Here is a 19,642-nt window from a genome sequence, read left to right as displayed (position 1 = left end):
ATTTTGGACTTTTATGTAGCTAGTTACAAACAACCAAACTCAAGTGGACTCAAAAGGAGAATTATTGGCTCACAAAATAAAAAAAAAATATATATATATCATGTGCAGCTTCTTCAATCATGGTTGATCTAGTGATGTCACCAAGTCCTATTTCTATTCCTCTCTCTGCTCTGCCTTCCATGGGCTGGCTTTATCCTTGAATTCCACTTGATGGCAAAAAAGGTGGCCACAGTTCTAGACATCAACTTTTCTCCCCACATCATTCATCGTTCAGTGTTTTGGAAGTTGCTCTGGCATAGAGTTTGGGATTTATTCTCTGTCTTTGGCTCTGTTCTGTGAGAGAGAGGTCTACACAAAATGACCTTCAAAGGCCTAAGGAGCTGTAAGAAGGAAGAAAGAGTCCAACAAGTCCAGCTTGATAAGGAATTGTTCATTAAGGGGACTTGGGGACAGAAGCATGTCTTGGGTAGTTGCAAGATGAGTAGATCCCCACCACCCCACTCTGCAAGACCTGTGTTTATACCCTAGAGACTGGGTGTTAAGTGCCAGGAGACCACGTGGGAGGAAATGTTTGAGAAACTTTGTCATATCTCCAGAGCAGATCAAGGACATTATGACCCAAGGGTGTACTTAAGGGTGCATTAAACAAGAAGAAAGAGGGTTGCCTGGGGGCTCAGTTAGTTAAGCTGACAGATTTTGGCTCAGGTAATGATCTCTGGTTCATGAATTCAAGTCCGGAGTCAGGCTCTGTGCTGACAGCCCAGAGCCTGGAGCCAGCCTCGGATTGTGTGTCTCCCTTTCTGCCCTCCCCCCTCATGCTCTCTCTCTCTCAAAAATAAATACACATTAAAAAAATTTAAAAAGAAAAACAAGAAGAAAGAACAATTGGTGGGAGGGGGTGTGTGTGGTTGGTGCACTCAAGAAGGCTTCAGGTCACAGAATGACCATCAGGGGAGATTTGTCCAAGATGGCGTTAGACTGGTTCACACAGGCCCAAACTGTGTTCCTTCTTCATCCCCACCCTAGTCACTGTGGCCACTATGGGGGACAGGATGTGCTGAATGGCTAAGCCGGCCAAAGCCCACCTCTAAGAGCTGAGGGGGAAGGCTGAGGTTAGTGCTGCCACAAGCATGTATTTGGGAGTGGTTGAGGGGTAAATGTTTCAAAGGCAAATTAGGGTGCTGTTGGAGGAAGAAAGGGAAAGGGGGGCAGCCAGCATAAGACTAGCTTCATTAAGCCTTTTCTTTCAGGTAATTGACTTTCTCTGTTCCCAAGACTGGTCCTGATAAACCACAATGCTGTGGGTTGGTTTCTCGTCTCTTTTTGGCAATATTTCCCCCCATTCTTTGCTGTATTTCAAATGTTTCCAATGTTCACTACTCTCCACAAAACCCCTACATAGTCCCTCTCGTCTCTTAGGTGATCCCAACTTCTTTTTTTTTTTTTTTTTTAATGTTTTTATTTATTTTTGCGACAGAGAGAGACAGAACAGGAGCAGGGGAGGGCCAGAGAGAGAGGGAGACACAGAATCGGAAGCAGGCTCCAGGCTCTGAGCTGTCAGCACAGAGCCTGATGCAGGGCTCAAACCCACAGACTGTGAGATCATGACCTGAGCCGAAGTCGGATGCTTAACCGACGAGCCACCCAGGCGCCCCCCCCCCAACTTCTAATTCATAGAGAAAATAGAGGCAATAGGAGGCAAGTATACCATTTCCACCCCTCACCAATCCAATTCATAAACTTATAGTTTACTGTCATTCATGCCACCTCCCCTATAATCTTAAGAGTTGGGGTTGGCACCCTGCAGTCGTGGGCCTGCCATATGTTTTCGCAAATAAAATGGTCTTGGAAGACAACTATGTCCATCTGTTTATATATTGTCTATGGCTCCTTTTGCAATCCCAAGGCAGAGTTGGGTAGTTGCATCAGAGACCCTATGACCTAGAAACCCTAAACTATTTATTATCCGTCTCTAAAGCTGATCCCTGTGTTAGAAGGGGGGGGGGGGGGAAGTGATTCTCACACAATCAAGGTTAATCTTTCTCATTCTTAATCTTGTCCTGTTCATTTCTTCAGATTATTTAGGCTTTCCCTCTGCCCTTGGCGTTTCCAACACTGTTGGTCTCTTTCCCTCAATCTATCAGTGTGCTCAAAGATATCAGCCTTAAAACAATAAAACAAAACAAAACAAAACATTCCCCTTGTCCTTCAACACTCTCATGTGCCTGCCTTATCTGTCATCTTCTTTCTGACCCAGCCTCCTTCTCCTTTTTTTGCAAATAAGTTTATTTATTTATCTTGAGAGAGAGAGTGCAAATGGGTGAGGGGCAGAGACAGGGAGAGAGAGAATCCCAAGCAGGCTTAACACTGTCAGTACAGAGCCCCATGTGGGGCTCGATCCCATGAACTGCGAGATCATGAACTGAATGGAAATAGTCATATGTAACTGACTGAGCCACCCAGGCACCCCTGACCCAACCCTCTTAAAAGTGTTGCATTCATGACCAGTCTTATATGTCTCACTTTCTAGTCACCTCTCAAACCACTTCGGTCATACTTCTGTTCTCACCAGTCACTGTTAGTTAATTAAACCAATCAGTTTAATTAATTAATTACACGTTTAGTGAATTAACTAAAGTATTTGTTGAGGTACCACCACATGCCAGGTTCTGTACTAGGCTGACACAATGGTGTCACAATGTGATACGGATGACACAATGGTGAACGAAATTGGCAGAAATCCTGGCCATGTGGAACTTATAATTTAAAGGCACAGACAGACATTGAACCAAATAAGTAAAGTATCCAGTATGTTAGGACATGATAAGTGCTATGAAGACAAATCAGTCAAGGAAGAGAGAAAGGTAGTGCTGGTGGAGGATGAGAGTTTCACATTTTAAAAGTTGTCATGAATGGATTCACTGAGAAAATGACATTGGAGCAAAGACCAAAGGTAATGAGAGTGAGTCCCTGACAGAGGGAACAGCAAGGGCACAAGCTCTGAAGTGGGAGGGTGTCTGGGATGTTCAGGAGACCACAAGAACCAGTGTGGCTGGAGCAAATAGGAATAAGGGGCAAAATGATGGGAGGTGGTGTTGGAGGGGCAGTGAGGGGCTGTGTCCCTTAGAGCCTTTTTCATGCCATTTTAAGGGTCTGGGCTTTTACTCTGAATGATTTGGGGCAGTATTAGAGGGTTTTGAGCCAAGAAGTGATAGGATCTGACTTAGCATTTTAAAGGGATCTCTTGGCTGTTCTGTTCAGACTAGCCATAGTGGACAAGGGCAGAATAAGGGATGCCAGTTAGGAGATTGTTACAGTTATTTTATCTAGATCTTTACAGATAAAGAGGGGAGTCCAGGATAAATCCTAAGTTTTTGGCCTGAGCCACTGAAAAATGTACAATCACCTGAGATGAGAAAGCTTGTATTTGGAGCAAGTTTTGGGGGAAAGATGAAGAGTTTGTTTGGTGGCAGACTGCTTCAGGTGCCTTTCAAACATTTAAGTGAAAATGTCTAGCGTCCAGTTGGATATACAAGTCAGGAGATCGGTGGAGAGGTCAGGGTTGGAGATAAACATGTGCAGTGCAGCATACAGATCAGAGTTAAAGCCACATGAGGAGAGGTGGCCATAGCGAGAGTGGCTGAGATAGAGAAGTGTATAGACTCTGAGCCGTGAGGTACTTCATTGTAAGAGGTTAAGAAAATGAGGAGGAATAGAGTCTAAAGAAGCAGCAGTCAATGAGGCAGAAGGGGACCCAGGAGATATGGTGTCATGGAAGCCAAGTGAGGAAAGTGATTCAAGGAGAAGGAAACAAACAATGGGATTCAGTGTTGCTGGTAGGTTAAGGAAGATGCTGAGAATTGACTATTGAATTTAGCATTAGGTGGGTCACTAGTGACCTCGACAAGAGTAGTTTTGGTGGCATGGTGGGTACCAAAGCCTGATTGGAGTGTGCTCAAGAAAGAATAAGAGGTGAAGAATTGCAGACAGGGAAGACAGAAAAATTTTGAGGGGTTTTGCCATGAAAGACAGCAGTGAAATAACTTCTAATGGACAAATCCCAAGACACATGTCACTTCTAATTTTGTTTATCTGTTATCTTTGACACTATGTACTCATACATCCCCTGACTGTGAGAGAATTAACATCCTCAGGAGGAGCCCTCAACCAGTAGTTGGTAGGAGGTGGTAGATAAATATTAGAGCTCCTTTGCCCTTTGGGTGAATTGGGAGGCAGGTGGTTTTACACCATGACCCAGTGTACCCAGGGTAATCAGCTCCAGTTGCCTACAATGGTAGCTTGGCCTGAAGACATCCTCTACTGGGGCAAGGAAGGGAAGGCAACCACTCCTCATTCTCTGCACCTCGCTAGTAGATGTCTTGCACTTGAATCCTTGTTTCGGAATCTGCTTCTTGGGGAACCTAAACTAAGACACATAATCTAAAACAAAGCTTCAAAGGGCCCATGTTACCCAATAAATACTGACTTTTGGCTCATAGGTCACATGTTTGCAGTTAAAAGCCTCTTCTTAAAGAGTTTTGGGCAATTATGAAATGGAAAGATTGAGAAATCTTCCTTTCCCAAATAATCCCTACAATTTTCTTTTTCTTCCTGTGTGAAAAAGAAATATGTATTTGGTCTTCTTCCCATTTCTGACACAGAGTTTCCAAAACCTTGGAATTTCCTGAACGATAAGGGCAACAGGTACATCTTTGGTTGTTCATAACAGGTCATACCTGAGTGTGTGATATGAGGTGACTTCTAGTGGGCCCCTAGATTGCTTCAGGATGGGGCTGGTTACCAGAGGAACCAACCATGAGAATAGAGGGCTGGAACTTTCAGCCCCACCCCTAGACCTCAAGGGAGAGGACAGAGGCTGGAGAGTGAATTCAGTCTCTAATGGCCAGTGATTAAAGATGGGAATCAGCTTCCAAGTTGAGGTGCTATCAGAGTAACATGCCCAGAGAAGGCACAGAAGCTCTGAGCCCCTTCCCCATACTTTGCCTTATGCGTCTCTTCCATTTGGCTGTTTCTGATTTGAATTCTTTGTAATAAACTGGGAATAGTAAACAAAATGTTTTCCTGAGTCTTGTCAGCTATTCTAGCAAATTGCTGAACCTGAGGAGGGGGTTTGGGGAACCCCTGATTTATAGCTGGTTGATCAGTATAGGTGGTGGTCTCAAACTGGTGACTGGAGCCTGAAGCAGGGCAGTCTTGTGGAACTGAGCCCTTCATCTGTGGGGTCTGTGCCAACTCCAGGGAGATAGTGTCAGAATTGAAGTGAACGGTAGAACATCCAGCTGGTGTCTGTGGATAATCAGAGAATTGCCTTGTATGGAAAGCTCCCACATATTTGGTGTGAGAAGTGTTGTGAGTAGAAATGGTAGAGAGCTATCAAAACCTAAATTCTTTTAAAAGGGTACATTTTCTGTATTTTAAAGGCATTGGCACACTATGAACATTGCCTGCTATGGGGATGCGAGCAAAGATCTGATTTCATGCCGGGTATGTTCATTTTGTATCTGTCGTTTCTGATCATGTGAAATCTAGGAAATTAGTAATTAGATGGTAATACTCAGTACTTTTAAGAGATTTTCCTTTTGGAACATTTTAGAAGGTTATTTAACCTAGAATCTGAAGTAGACAGATCATTTTATAGTCAAAGTAGTAATCAACATGCCATCCAAGAAGTCAAGTAATCAAATCAAAATTAATTTATTATTTCTGAAAGTTTTTTTAAAAAGGTCTTTTAGAAATCAACTTCTTACAAATCCTAAATTACTTTTGTTGGTTAATTGACATATTTTAATCAAGTGTATTTCTTGTATATCCTATTTTTTACATTCATTTAGGGTCTTTTTTACTGAAAATACAGCTTAAGAGAAATATACATTGTCTTCTCCACATTTATCTCCAGTATATGCAAATTAAATTTCAAGCATCTCAGACAACTCTTCCCTTTGTGCACTTAATTATGTTCTGTAAAAAAAAATGGGCAAGTTCTGCTTTGTCTTTTTAATAGTGAGAGGGGAAAAAAAAAAAAGAATGGAAGATCCTATTAAGTGAGTCTGAGTCTATATTCTTGTTATGATTCTGCTTCTTTGGGGATTAATGGAGGAAGCTCCAATCTATTTACAATTAGTTTAAATACTTTGCAGTCTATTTCTGGCAATTTAAAAATCCCTGCCTGACGAGGCTTTACCTACTTAATATATTTCATTTTGGGGCCCCATTACCCTCTGGATAAAGTCCAAATTTTTTCTACCAAGATTCTTTTCCCTTTCCTCCTACTTCATTCTCTATGCTGGAGCCAGCATAGTTCTCTATGCTGGAACTACTTCAGGTCTTTGACCTAGTCTTTTCTCTATTATATCTCAGCTTATGTACATACACCTCCCTCATTATGAGACTTTCTCCTGTGTCTTTCTCCTTCCCACCTCCCTGCTACCTTGCTGCTCTATAATCTGACTTCCTCCATCTGGCGAGCTCCTATTCAACCTTCAAGTCTAGGACTCTTGGGTTTTGTGTTTTTGTTTTTGTTTTTGTTTTTTTAAAAGTAAGTTCTATGCCCAATGTGGGGCTTAAACACACGATCCTGAGATCAAGAGTTGCGTATTCCAATGACTAAGCCAGCCAGGTGCCCCAAGTCTACAATTCTTTAGGGAACTCTTCCCTGGCTTCTCAGCTTGCTTGCTTGCTTACCTATATCCCTCTCTGGAATGTTGCTTCCTTAAGAACAAGAAGTGTGCTTTGTTCTTGATTTCAATCCTAGCACTTTGCACAATATCAGGCACCTGGTATGCAGTTAATATTTGCCAAATTAATGGATGCATAAATATAAAAATGTATACTTGATGTTATGAGAAATAAAACATGGTTATGAAGAGAAATATTTAACCTAAAATATGCTAATATATTTTAGGATAAGCAGAAATTATTTTTGTTTGTGTGCATGTCAGATTTCTCATATCATGATTATCCTACATTAATAAATCTCAATTATGTTTTGGATATACTCTGAAGAATGACATAGATCCTAATGCAGGAAAGCTTGGTCCATGGAAGATATAGTGTGTTTTTCCCCCTATGAGAATCAGGACAGGTATAGGTGTTAATAACAATAACGGCATTACTTACTATCAGGAATCTGTTCAGTAAGTGTGTATGTATGTGTATATATACATATATATATATATATATATATATATATATATAGTATTTCGTGATTGGAAAAATGGAAACCAAGGGTCTCCTGCTAGTTTATTGAAAAGATTATTTTCTCCTGGAGTTTCTGCACAGGAAACCTAACGTTACAAAGGGGCATCAAGGGTCCCCGTGGTAACTGCAGGGAACATGTGTCCTAGGCTTCTGGAACAGAATGATTAAAAGAATGTGAACCAGAGCAGAGGAATTTAGGAATCCACCAAGGATGCCTGAATGGAGTCATTGGCCCCCATCACACTCTAGAGATAGTACCATGGCTACAGGCAGTTAGAAATGGAAGATGAAGTTAACTTGTACACTGTGGGGATGTCCTCAGTTTATAAAAATAGCTTCTCTGTGTCTGTTTTGCTTATGTTGGTGGCTAGGAGTAAATTAAGTAAAAATACCTAGATCCAAAGAGATATAGTAGTTTGAGTCTTGTGAATATATGATTTTGGAAATAATTTTGTATTTAATATAAGCTTTAACATTAATAGCAAATATTTATACAATGGCATCACAGCATAGCACTCTTATTTAATTCTACTATTATTCCTGCGAGTTACAAATTATTTTAGTCCTTATTTAATGACAGAAGAAACAGTCTAAGATAACACAGGTGGTGATAGAGTGATGCCTGAAAGCTGGGCTTCTGATTATAAATGCAGTATTTTTTCCATGACTCCAGGCTACAAAGAAACTGCTTTCATGTTCAAGTGATTCACATAAGTTCATTTCCCAACATTTAAAAAAAATTTTAACGTTTATTTTATTTTGAGGGAGAGAAAGGGTCATAGGAAGGGCAGAGAGAGGGCAGAGAGAGGGAGACACAGAATCCAAAGCAGGCTCAAGGCTCTGAGTCATCAGCACAGAGTCCGATGTGGGGCTTGAACTCACGAACTGCGACATCATAACCTGACATTTCCCAACATTTTAATAACTCACTTCTTTGTTCATTTTCCAAGTATTTGTTGAGTATATGTTTTGTAGTAGTTTCCTCATCTATAAAATGGGAATAATAATTCAGTAAAACCTTGGATTGTGAGTAACTTGTTCTGCAAGTGTTCTGAAAGACAAGCAAACATTTCTAATAAATTTTAACTTGATACACGAGTGATGACTTACAATACGAGTAGTATGTGATGCTGAACATCACACGATTACAACTGAGCCAGTGGGTCTTGAAATTCACTTTGGTACACAAGTGCTTTGGATTGCAAACGTTACAAGCATTACAAATTTGTTTCTGGAACAAATTACGCTCGCCAACCAAAGTTTTAGTAGTACCTACCTCATAGGCAACTGATGATGTAAGAGCTGAGGTATAAATTGCTGTGCATGGTTTTCAATAAAACTTAAGCATTAACTATTTTTATTTACCTTATATAAGCATGTACAGAGTGTAGTAGGGACATGTATTAAATGGACATGTAAGAGTGAACACTGAAAACTTGAGATTGAAATGTGCCACTAAGGTGATAATGATGAGGGTAGTGATAGTTGAGGCAGTAGTGATGGGGGTGAGGAGTGGCACAAGGAATATTATTTTATATATTTTTGGAGAAAAAAAGTTTACTTCTTTATTTCTTCTCCAAAAAAAAAAAAAGAGTAGAAATGACAAATAAATGTAGATGGATAAATTCTGTAAGTTTTAAACTGTATTGAGTTGTCAGTCTATTTGAAAAATGTAGCAAATTGGCTAATAAACTGAGCACTGTTAAGTATACTGACCTGGCCATAGAACTTTCTTTCACCTTCTAAAACTACGTCGTTCTTTCCTGGCTGCATTAGTCAAAGATAAGATGATTATTAAATTGCATTGTTGTATTTAATGTTCACTAACTTTCTCAGTTAGTGACCAGACTGTTAGTGACAGTATTCTGTGGAATACTGGTTATACAATTAATAAATAGTGGAAATAATAATTCAGATTTTTAAAGAAGCCATGTGACAACAATAGCAATGGCAGATTATGCAACATCTCTTATTTTTTCATTCTGAGTTTACATTATTTCAATATTTTATCTAAAAATTTGAAGAAAAGATATTATACATATACATTATTGTTGCTTGATATTTTATTATCTCAAAGGTTTAAGAACCCATGAGCTAAACAATGTAAGATGAGCTAAGTTAGGAGAAAATTGAGAAAAGATTGTTGGTAACTGGTCTTATTTCTACCACTAATCAGCTATGTGACTTCAGAAAATTAATTACCCACCATGGACCTCAGTTTCTTCTTCTCTTTTCTTTCCTCTATTTACCACATCATTTTTAGGAGTGAAATACTTTCTGGTAGCCCTGTGTGCTCATCCATCACTCTCCGCCCCCATCCCCAGGTCAGGTTTCTGCTACCTGAAGCCTTATGGAGCCTGTTTGAAAACTGGAAGTAGCTGATCTCCCAGGTCCTTCCTGGTTTTTACCATCTTTGATTCTGGTTTGGAGTTCTTAAACAGGCATTGGTGATTAGTGCAGTGCTGGGTTAGGCCAAGATCTTAGCATCTGTAGGCAGCTATCTCATGAGTTACATTATCTACATATTTTTGGTATTCTGATTACACTGTAATAATTTATATGTATAATAAAAAATTGCTTTAAAATATTTTTGGTACCAGGCAAGGAATTAATTATCAAAATATTTAAACAATTCACATTTTAATAGTTTTTTTTTAAGTTTATTTATTTTGAGAACAAGAGAGCGTAAGTGGGGGAGGGAGAGAGAGAAAGGGAGAGAGTCCCATGTAGGCTCCACGCACTTAGTGTAGAACCCCACGAGGGGCTCCATCTCACCACTGTGAGATCATGACCTGACCTGATATCAAGAGTTGGATGGTTAACCAACTGAGCCACCCACAGGCCCCAAATTACTTTTTTTTAAAGATTTTTTTTTTAAGTAATCTCTACACGCAATGTGGGGCTCGAACTCACAACCCTGAGACCAAGAGTTGCATGCTCTTCCGACTGAGCCAGCCAGGTGCCCCAATAATTCAACTTACTTTGAATTTCAAATTACTCAGAAGGGCAGGTTTCTACTGCTCCTTGTTTCACAACTAAACAGAAAATTAATTTTTAGAAAGAATTCAAAATATGTATTCTATGTATTTTTTACTTGCTCATATAACATCATCATGACTGAACAAGCAACTAAAAGAGCATCTTCTAATAATATATTCTAATAAGAAGTGATACTTTGAATAGAATAAGTGAATATCACCGTTGTCAAGTCTTTGATTAGCCTAACCAACTTTTTCCTTACCCTTCTCCAACAAGAGAGAATATTTTTCCCTTTTATTGCAGCTAAATGATAAAACTTGGTTCTTTTACATTTTTCATTGTTTTTCTCTCATCTGAATCTTTTCTCAGTGCTTTTTTCCAATCTCAGAACTAGTCACACTAGGTCACCACTGGGACATTAAATTTATGAGGGGTATAGACAGATTGGAGAAGACCATGACTAGACTTGAAGCCATGTAATTTAAGAAGAGGTTGAAAGAAAGGCTGAGGATTTTAATCCGGGTAAGACTAAGGGGAAGAAGTGGTCTGAGGGAGCTGCCTTTGCATTTTTGAAGAGGTGTCATGTTCAAGAATGACTAAGGGTGTTCAGGATGGCCTCAAGAGGCAGAATTAGAACCAGACATATTTTGGTGCCATATCGTATTTTGGAGCTGCCTCCAGCAGTGAGTTTTCTAGCTCCAATGTGCACAAGCATAGTCTGCAGACTGTTTTTCAGGGTGTGAAAGGCAGGATTCAAGGGATGTGCAAAGAGTCACTGTTGTTGAGACATTTCTATACTTAACTGTTAAATGTCTATGTTTAACATTACCTTTCTTTTCTTCATTGAGTGACATCTTAATTCTCTTAGCATTTTCTTTATATGTGAAATAACTTTCTTTATGGTTGTTTAAAATAAAAGTCATTTCCTACCACTTCTATTAAGCTGGATGATTGGAAAGAAGTTTCTTCCATTATCTTCCTCCACAGACTGAAATCATGCCTTTATTATGAAACTACAGCCAATAGGAACACTGACCTCATGATAATTGAGAGAATAAAGTGTTTTATGATCTCATTAGAATCTTGACATGGATGTGTGCTGTGTGTGCTCTAGCTTGTTTACAATTTTCCTTGTAGAATTTTCTATATCATTTAGATTGTGTAGATTTTGGTTTAGAAAAATTTGATTATACTGATAATCACTTATTTTTCTTTCATGCAACATTAAAAAATTACTTATAGAGTCTTAACTTCAAAAATTTCATTATAATATTCATACTGTAAATATGATAAGGAAAAATAAACTTTTTCTTTTTGAGTTCTTAATTTGCAGGATTTCTTTTCATTCAGGTCATAATTCCTTTATAACCAAATTTCTTTATAACCAAAATTTCTAAACAAACGAATTATATGAAAGAAATGTTTTTTGTATATTTTGTATATTTATTTTGTTCAGTTGAAGCTACTGTCTCTGAAAATACAGGTTTAGAGTTCGTTTAGACTATTTGTGAAATTAAAAGTTTATGTGTTGAATGAGAACGTGGGCTTCTTTTTCTCATGCAATTTTTCTAACACAACACTGGGATGAAAAGTTGTTAGGAAATTTGCAAGTGAATTTAGATTCTACCCAAATTTAAATCGGCGAATTTGGAAACAGATTGCCATCATTGAATTCAGACTTCTAAACAAAGGGGGTAAGTTTATTGAGACATTCATTTGCTTTGCTTTTCTATTTTTCACATATAAAACCTGTTAGAAATTTTCAGTAAAATAATTTGATTTGGCCAACATGATTGTTGACACCAAGACTGGGAGAATATCAGGCAAAATTGAAATAATTGTGTGACTGCGGACAACATGTTTGAGAGATGTCTTCTCCTTTAACTCCACAGCCTTGACCAGTGGACTATAAAACATGGAATGCATCTCAACACTGAAGAACATTACAGTTCACCTTTCAGGACTTTTACAGTTTTAAAAAACTCTTTTGAGGTATTTTTTCCTCATGTGAAGATTAGGGTACAGATGATGCTGTATAGGTATCGGGTATAGTAAGTACTGGTTAATGATTCTTCCAGTTTTAAATTTATATGGTTCTGTCCTTAAAGATTTGGATGTTAGGGTTTTGTTTTTTTTTTTTTTTTTTTACTCCCTTACAAGGACGTGTTTGATTAGAATTACTGACGTGTTCTCTTTTTTCTTAATAGCTAAGAAATATACACACACACACACATATAACTTATGAGAGCAACAACAAAAAAATCAAACCACTCAGGTTTCCAAAAGCACTTCATATTTATTTTTTGTTCCTATTTAGCTTTTTGGAGAATCGGCAAAGCTGATTAACGGTCTAAGACCAGGGAGTTGAGTTTTACTCGCTGGCCTCACTGCGCTCCTTCAAAGTCCGCCTGGCAGCTCTTCACTTGTGCGCCCCCTTTCTCCCAAAGGCGGGCGCAAATCCCTTTCAGTTTCTGAGAAACCACACAGAGCGCATGCTCTTACGATGGTGGATCTGTAGCGCCATTTTCATACCGAAGGCTTTAATTAGGCACGTTTGTAGGGTACCCAGTATTAAAGTTGTGCAAACAGTGTGAGGAGCCTCACAGAAACAAGACAAGGGCTTTTTGGGATGAACCACTCCCTGCAGCACTTCAGCTAACACGTGAAGAGATTCTTTTGTGTTAATTTCCCCCGTGGACGAGTGGCCCTCTCGTGTGTCGCTAGTTCCCTCCCCGCTCCACCCCTCTCCCGCCCCGGCTGGCTTCGCTTCCCCGCCCCCCTCCTCGACCAGAGCAAGATAAAGGTGAGGCATTTGTGATGATTTTGCGGCCACAGTGGCAGTCCAAATGAGAGGACGTGGGGGACCGGATGGGAACGTTTTCCCCTGTGAGAACAAAGCACAAGTTATTTCAAAGTCCAGTATGTGTAGAGGAAACCGGTACATGTTCTTTTGAGCTAGGAGGTAGCGCTTTTTTAATTTTATTTTTTATAAAGGTGGAGATCCGTCAGGGGTGGGGGGCTAGGGTTGCTACAAAGATTTGCTATATATAGGAGGCGGAGCGCGGAGCTCTGAGGTCTTTAAAGTGTGTGTGTGTGCGTGTGTGTGTGCGCGCGCAAGAGTTTAAGAGAATGTGGGTGATGGGCCGCGCAAGAGAGACAGAGAAGAAAAATCTGGAGTGGGAGAAGACTTAGTGCAGAAAAGGAAGGGGGGCCGGCGCATCCTTGCCTGGGAAGCCGCAAAAGCGCCCTTCCCTACCTACTCCCTACTCCACCGTTTCATTCATAAGTTTCTAGTCTGGAGGCCCCGCCCGGCTCCCCTGGGCCCAGGGCCCCGTTTCCTGTACAGCAATTGGTGGACGGCAACAAAGCCTTAGCAACTGGCTCCTAGAGACAAGCGGGCCGCCTGGTAACTGGGGCGCGGGGCGGGCGCCGAGAAAGGAGCGGGGCTGTCCCTTTAAGGGATGGCCGCGGAGCCGTGAAAGTGGAGGGGGCCGGGGGAGGGCGGGGAGGAAGGTCTGAGGGCGGACCTAGGGGGAGGAGGAGGAGGAAGAGTTGCTGCTGAAAGGAGGTGGCGAAGGAGGAGCCGGAGCAGCTGCTGCCAGCCCGCGGGCACCGGAGTCCTGCCCGCTGCCGCACGAGTAGCCACGGGCGCGATCGGGGCAGACGTCTCCCTCCTCCATGATCACTTTGGGAGCGGGGGGAAGACTTTGCCCTGCCGTGAGAGCTGGTCTGCGTTTTCCAGGCGCGGCGGCGGCGGCGGAGCAGCCACAGCAGCCGGGTCCGAATCGGAGCGGCCACAGCCTGGGGCGTGTGCGCCCCGCGCGGAGCGGGCTCGGGTTCCCCACGGAATGTCCCCGGGGCGCCCGGCGCGCTGACCCCCCAGCCGCCTCCGCCTTCGGCGCCTGCTGCCTCTCTCCGGCGGGCGCGGTGTTCGGGACTGCAAGCTTCCCGGCTCCTGGGCAGTGGGGAAGCCCCCGGGGGCGGGTGACCTCAGCTGTCCACGACCCAGCCCTCCCCCGTGCGTATCTTGCTTAAGATGGCAGCGGAGTCAGGGGAACTAATCGGGGCTTGCGAGTTCATGAAAGGTGAGGAGCAGCCGCCCCACATCCTCCAACCCTACCTCACCCCCAACTCTTCACTTCTAGCCCTATGTCCCAACCGCCGCCTCCGGCTTCTCTTGGGGCCCCCAGTGTCCTGCAGCGGCTGCGCGCGCTCTCGTCTCCTCTCGCTACTGTCCTCTCCCAGAGGACCCCCTGCTTCCGGCTTCTCTGTCTTTCTTGCGTCCCAGGTTCCCTCTGCAGCTCCCTCGGATGGCCTCCCTGCCCAGTAGTGGGACAGCGCGGGGTTCCGCCGGACTTTTGCACGCAGGGGCTGGTGGGGATCCCGCTCTGGATGATTTTTTTTTTAGTCTCCTTTATCCCGCTCGATTTTCGGGACACCCCTTTCCTCCGCGCCCCCCCCCCCCCCCCGCTCCCGCATCACACCTCCCTGTCTCTTACTCCTTTCCTCTTCTTGAAGTCTTCGATGCTGCAGGCTCGCCTCACTCTTCCCCTTCTGCAGTGGCTGAGGTCTGGAGATTTCTGAACCAAACTTGCATCTTCAGTTCTATGGGTACCCCCAGCTTCTATCTGCGCCCGTTCGCCTGGAACAGGGGAGATATGGGAACTGCCCCAGCTGAGTCTCTCAGTCAGGTCCCCTCCTCACCTCTCCGTTGTGCTCTTGAGTCTCTGGGTTTCTGGGAGAGATCAGGTTTCTGCAAGAATTCCACGTGTTAATAGAATCTTTAAATAATGGGTAGCAGTTATTAGTTTGATCTTTCCTGTGTTACCACCACCCCTGCCCACGTTCAGCTTCCCTACTTCTCATATGTTTTCTCCCATCTTTTAAACTTGTCTTTCAGATCGGTTATATTTTGCTACTTTAAGGAATAGACCAAAAAGCACAGTAAATACCCACTATTTCTCCATCGATGAGGAGCTGGTCTATGAAAAGTAAGTTTCTATTTTTTTTCCCCCCTCAACCGTTTAGCTTGTTGGCTCTTTGGTGAGGGAACAACACTATGTGCCTCTATGGCAGGTTTATTCAGTTTCCCCCAATGGTGCAAGTAAGAATACCATTTTCCGGAAGACTCAGATGCCTGAGGAGAAGTGCAGAGCAAGTTAACATCATTTGAACCTGTCGACACCCCAGTCCTTTTAGACCTCTGTCTATATTAGCTCTTCCTACTGCTACCACAAACTGCAACCCTAGATACCTAACACTCCCCAGAGTAGGACCAGGGAGACACTGTCCTTGCCAGACTCTCTAATTGGCTTGTGAATCAGCCACCCAGTATTTATGGAGCACCCACAGAGTATAGGGAAGCGTGTGTATTACAGGTGCTTCAGCTTTACAGTTCACAAGGCTTCTGTTGTCTCTCAGGATGTTTTCGTTTCTACGGCTCATTTTTGGAAAATGGGACCTGTTTAGCTGGAGGTAGCTGTACCTAAGTCATATCTATGAGTAAGATTTTACCTGTACAAGAAATTACTGAGTTATTTTATTTGGTTGCCCCAAGCTTCAGAGTAGTACTTTCTTTGTCTTTGAGGAAGTGGTATAGGAGTGCTGATTTACTTTCTTTGGTTACTTTGCTTCTTCTATGGGAATTAGGATTTGAGAGTGTAAAATAAGAATAGGGAACTGTTGTTTGTGAAAGACCAATAGTTTACAGGAAAAAGATATCTTAATACTTCAAGGGTAACAAAAATTTAATTGAAGAGAGATAAATCTCTGTTCAATAAAAGCAACAGATAATAAGGAATAAGAAGGCTGAATTGACTTGATTACGCTCTCATTAAAAAGAACTGGTGTTTCAGAGTAGTCCAATATATTCTAACTTAAACATTTAACTTTACTCTCTTGTTGTTAAACCAAACATGCAATTAAATGAACATAGTTAAATGAACCATAGTGACCCTCATAAGCTTCCTAGGACTTGTCCTGTTAAAAGGGATTTTGGCGGTTCTGCCTAATTTGTGGGTACCACCAAGGCATTTGAAGAGTGAGAGTATTCTCGACTTCGAAGAGTGTATCTTTTATTTGAGGGCAAACCATCTTTAATTGTCACTTCATCATAGGGATTCTTGAAACTGATGTCTTCAGGACATTTCTCTTAGTGGTACTGGGGGCAGGATGCTTCTTGAATGGCTGAAGTCAAAGTGGGAATGAAAGAGCCCTTTGCTGCTGCATATGAATGCTGCCGGGAGGAGGTCTAAATCCCTGGTGTCAGATTGCAGCCATGGTCCTAGACGGAACGGAGTAATGCGTGGCCTGCTCCCCCGACCCTACCCGACCCCGTGTACCTGGCTGATGTCACTGCTAGCAGTGTTTATTGAGTGTTCACTATATTGTTGGGAGTGTGCATTTTTGTTGCTTTCTTTTAGTGAGTTTCAGGTTTGGGGACCTGACTCTTGTGAGTCTGACAGTAGGGACTGTGTATGTGCCATTATGTTCCACTCTGCAGTGGCTGACGGGCCAGAGGTTGTTCGGATGTCATGGAACAAGCTTCAGTCATTGAGGTCTGAATTGCTTCTTTAGAGATTGCTAAATGGTATAGTTCTAGCAGAAAATTACACGTAGCCACCGAGTGCAGCGCTCAGTGGTTTTTTGATTGTAGTACTGATATATGAAGAACATTTTTTTGTGCATTTTAAGGTTGCTATTTTAGGATAGGGCTACAAATCACATTCGTCTTGTATTTAAAACAATTTTTTTTGATAGATGTTTATTTTGAGAGAGAGAGAGAGAGAGAGAGCATGAGCAGGGGAGGAGCAGAGAGAGAGGGAGACACAGAATCCAAAGCAGTCTCCAGGCCCTGAGCTGTCAGCACAGAGCCCAATGTGGGGCTCGAACTCACAAACCATGAGATTATGACCTGAGCCAAAGTCGGACGCTTAACCGACTGAGCCACCCAGGCGTCCACACATTCCTCTTGTATTTATTCACCTGTGTTTCCGGTGTCTTGTAAAGAAAGACTTGTTGGAGAGACCATCCTAATTATATTGTGAGTTTTGATGTCATTTCAAACTATAAAGAGGACTCCAGCCTGGGCAGAGCATATACCTCTTTCAGTTTGGACGTGCCCAGCTACCGTGCCAGTGCAGTGGCTGTGGTTCTGATTAGCCATCATTCCATCTTTTTTTGTTATCCCAACATATTACACATGCTAGATGCTGGAGAGGATACAGCGGCGATGGATGCACATAGTACCTTCGAGGAGCCGCACGCCTGTAGGGAGGATGACAGCAGTGCAGTCAAAGGGATAGAAAGAGAACTGACTTTAGGTTAACATAGCCCCTGTACTAAGAAGAGTTCCCAGGCAGGTGAGAGCACATTTGATTGCCGTGTTTAGAAAAGGCTTCGTGGAGGAGTTACAATTGGTTTGAAGAACAGACAGAGTTTTATCTGGCAGAGATGTGAGAGGAGAGATCCCAGAAGCAAGAACAGCAAGGATGAGGAGGGAGGCTCCGGAATGGATTCAGGGAATAGGAAGTCCCCCAATTAGCCTGGTGTGTATGCAGGTCCAAGGGGGGTATGCAGTATGAAGTCAAAAGGTCAGTGGGGTGCAGATTGAATGCCAGGGTGGGGATCTGCAGTTTCCTTGTATACCATTGGACCCTTCTGTGGGTTTTGGGGCAGTCCATGGTATAACTGGATCTGGGCTAATTGCAAATAGTGGTAAACATTTATTGAGTGTTTAAATGCATGCTAGTTGCTGTTCTAGGTGCCCCACAATGCTTAATTATTAATTCATTTTATTTTCACAACAATTCTGTGAGGCTGGTACTATTATCCTTAGCGTGCAGAGATGATGAGAGTAGTGTACAGAGAGGTTAGGGAACTTGCCCAAGGTCACAGAGTTAAGATACAGCAGAGCTGGAATTTGAAACTGAGCCCTCTGGTTCTGGAGTACATCTGTCTTCTCTCAAAAAGTTAGTAGGATTGGGGCGCTTGGGGGCTCAGTCGGTTAAGTGTCCGACTTTGGCTCAGGTCATGATCTCACCCTTCATGAGTTTGAACCCTCCATCGGGCTCTGTGCTGACAACTCAGAGCCTGGAGCTTGCTTCAGATTCTGTGTCTCCCTCTCTTTCTGTCCCTCTCCTGCTCGCACTCTGTCTGTCTCTTCTCTCTCAAAAATAAATAAACATTAAAAGAATAAAAAAAAAGTTAATAGGATAGCATCCTTAAAACGAGTTAGGGTGGAAGTAGAAGCCCACTTAGAAAAATTCTGGAATGTTCAAGGGGAAGAAATAAGTGCCTAGATGAGGATTGGTAGCAATGGTGATAGAAAGAAGGGATCTGAATCCATGTGACTGGCAGTAGATCAGGTGGGTGGGTTGAGGGGTGCTGAGGAAAAAGAGGAGGTGAAGAAGGCCTTAAGACAGCCTGGGTCCTGGTGAGCCTGCTGGGACCATTAACTGAACAAGAAGTAGGGCAGAAGAATCGGCTTTAGTGGGGAGATCAGGCATTCCATTTTGGTCAGGTTGAATTTAAGGAATTTTTTTTTTTTTAATGTTAATTTATTTTTGAGACAGAGAGAGACAGAGCATGAACGGGGGAGGGTCAGAGAGAGAGGGAGACACAGAATCCGAAACAGGCTCCAGGCTCTGAGCTGTCAGCACAGAGCTGGACGCGGGGCTTGAACTCACAGACCGTGAGATCATGACCTGAGCCGAAGTCGGACGCTTAACTGACTGAGCCACCCAGGCGCCCCAGGAATTTAAGAGATACCACATAGACTTGAAGTTCTTAAACTTGGGGATTTTTTCCAAAAGAGATGATAAAACTGTGAGAATGATGTGATTTTGGGGGAGAAAGAGAAGATATCAAGGTCTGTATTTCACAGGCAGGGCCAGGAGGAGGAAGCAGGGGAAGGAGGAGGAAATAAACAGAGGTGGACAAACACTGGAGAGAGAGAAGAAAGGGAGGAGGGACAGAAGCCTGGGAATCCATCTTGTCAGCTCTACTTCTTTAGGATGTGTAGAATGAGAGAGATTGCAAAGCCCCTAGAAGAATGTGTAGTAACCTCTGTTCTGTCTATGGAGGAGGTCTTGTGGTGGGAAAAATCTTGACTATCGTATCATAACGTACATGTCTCTAAGGAGAGGAGTATGTTTATATGCATTGTCACACAGGCCTTGCGCAACCTTGTAACTCTGTACTTATTTGTTGAATGTATAAATGAAATGCTGCCTTTCTGGCTATATTATCATCTTGAAAATGCAACTATTATTTATGAATCAGTAAGTAGTCTCTTTAAACATTAGGCTGTAGGTACTCTGGACGCAGCTGTGTTTTGTGCAGGTGTTTAGTTAGTTCTAAGAGGATGATAGCACTCCATGATTGAAATGGCAACCTTCTGAGAAGCTGGTAGAGAAAACTTAACAAAGTGGCCTCATGTGTGGCT

At 42.5% G+C, this 19,642-nt stretch overlaps 1 protein-coding gene across 10 annotated transcripts in view; it reads left to right on the top strand.

Moving 5' to 3' along the window:
• Positions 1-13,743: 13,743 nt before the first annotated feature.
• CDC14A (cell division cycle 14A) overlaps positions 13,744-19,642 on the top strand; it is a 207,149-nt gene continuing 201,250 nt past the window's right edge. For 3 of the 10 annotated variants that reach the window (XM_047083940.1, XM_047083942.1, XM_047083941.1), the window contains exons 1-2: positions 13,744-14,282; positions 15,098-15,188. In XM_047083940.1, the coding sequence (XP_046939896.1) occupies positions 14,234-14,282; positions 15,098-15,188 (140 nt within the window). In that variant the 5' untranslated portion in view covers positions 13,744-14,233. The remainder of the gene's footprint in view (positions 14,283-15,097; positions 15,189-19,642) is intronic. The other 7 variants (XM_047083937.1, XM_047083943.1, XM_047083944.1 and 4 more) reach the window with 3 other exon arrangements.

Source organism: Lynx rufus, unplaced genomic scaffold, assembly GCF_022079265.1.
Source record: "Lynx rufus isolate CCGP_SWC_20201006 ecotype Redwood Valley unplaced genomic scaffold, mLynRuf1.p SCAF_2, whole genome shotgun sequence".
Classification (NCBI taxonomy): domain Eukaryota; kingdom Metazoa; phylum Chordata; class Mammalia; order Carnivora; family Felidae; genus Lynx; species Lynx rufus.
The sequence above is the reverse complement of the archived record's forward strand: the minus strand, read 5'-3'. Positions and strand labels throughout refer to the sequence as shown.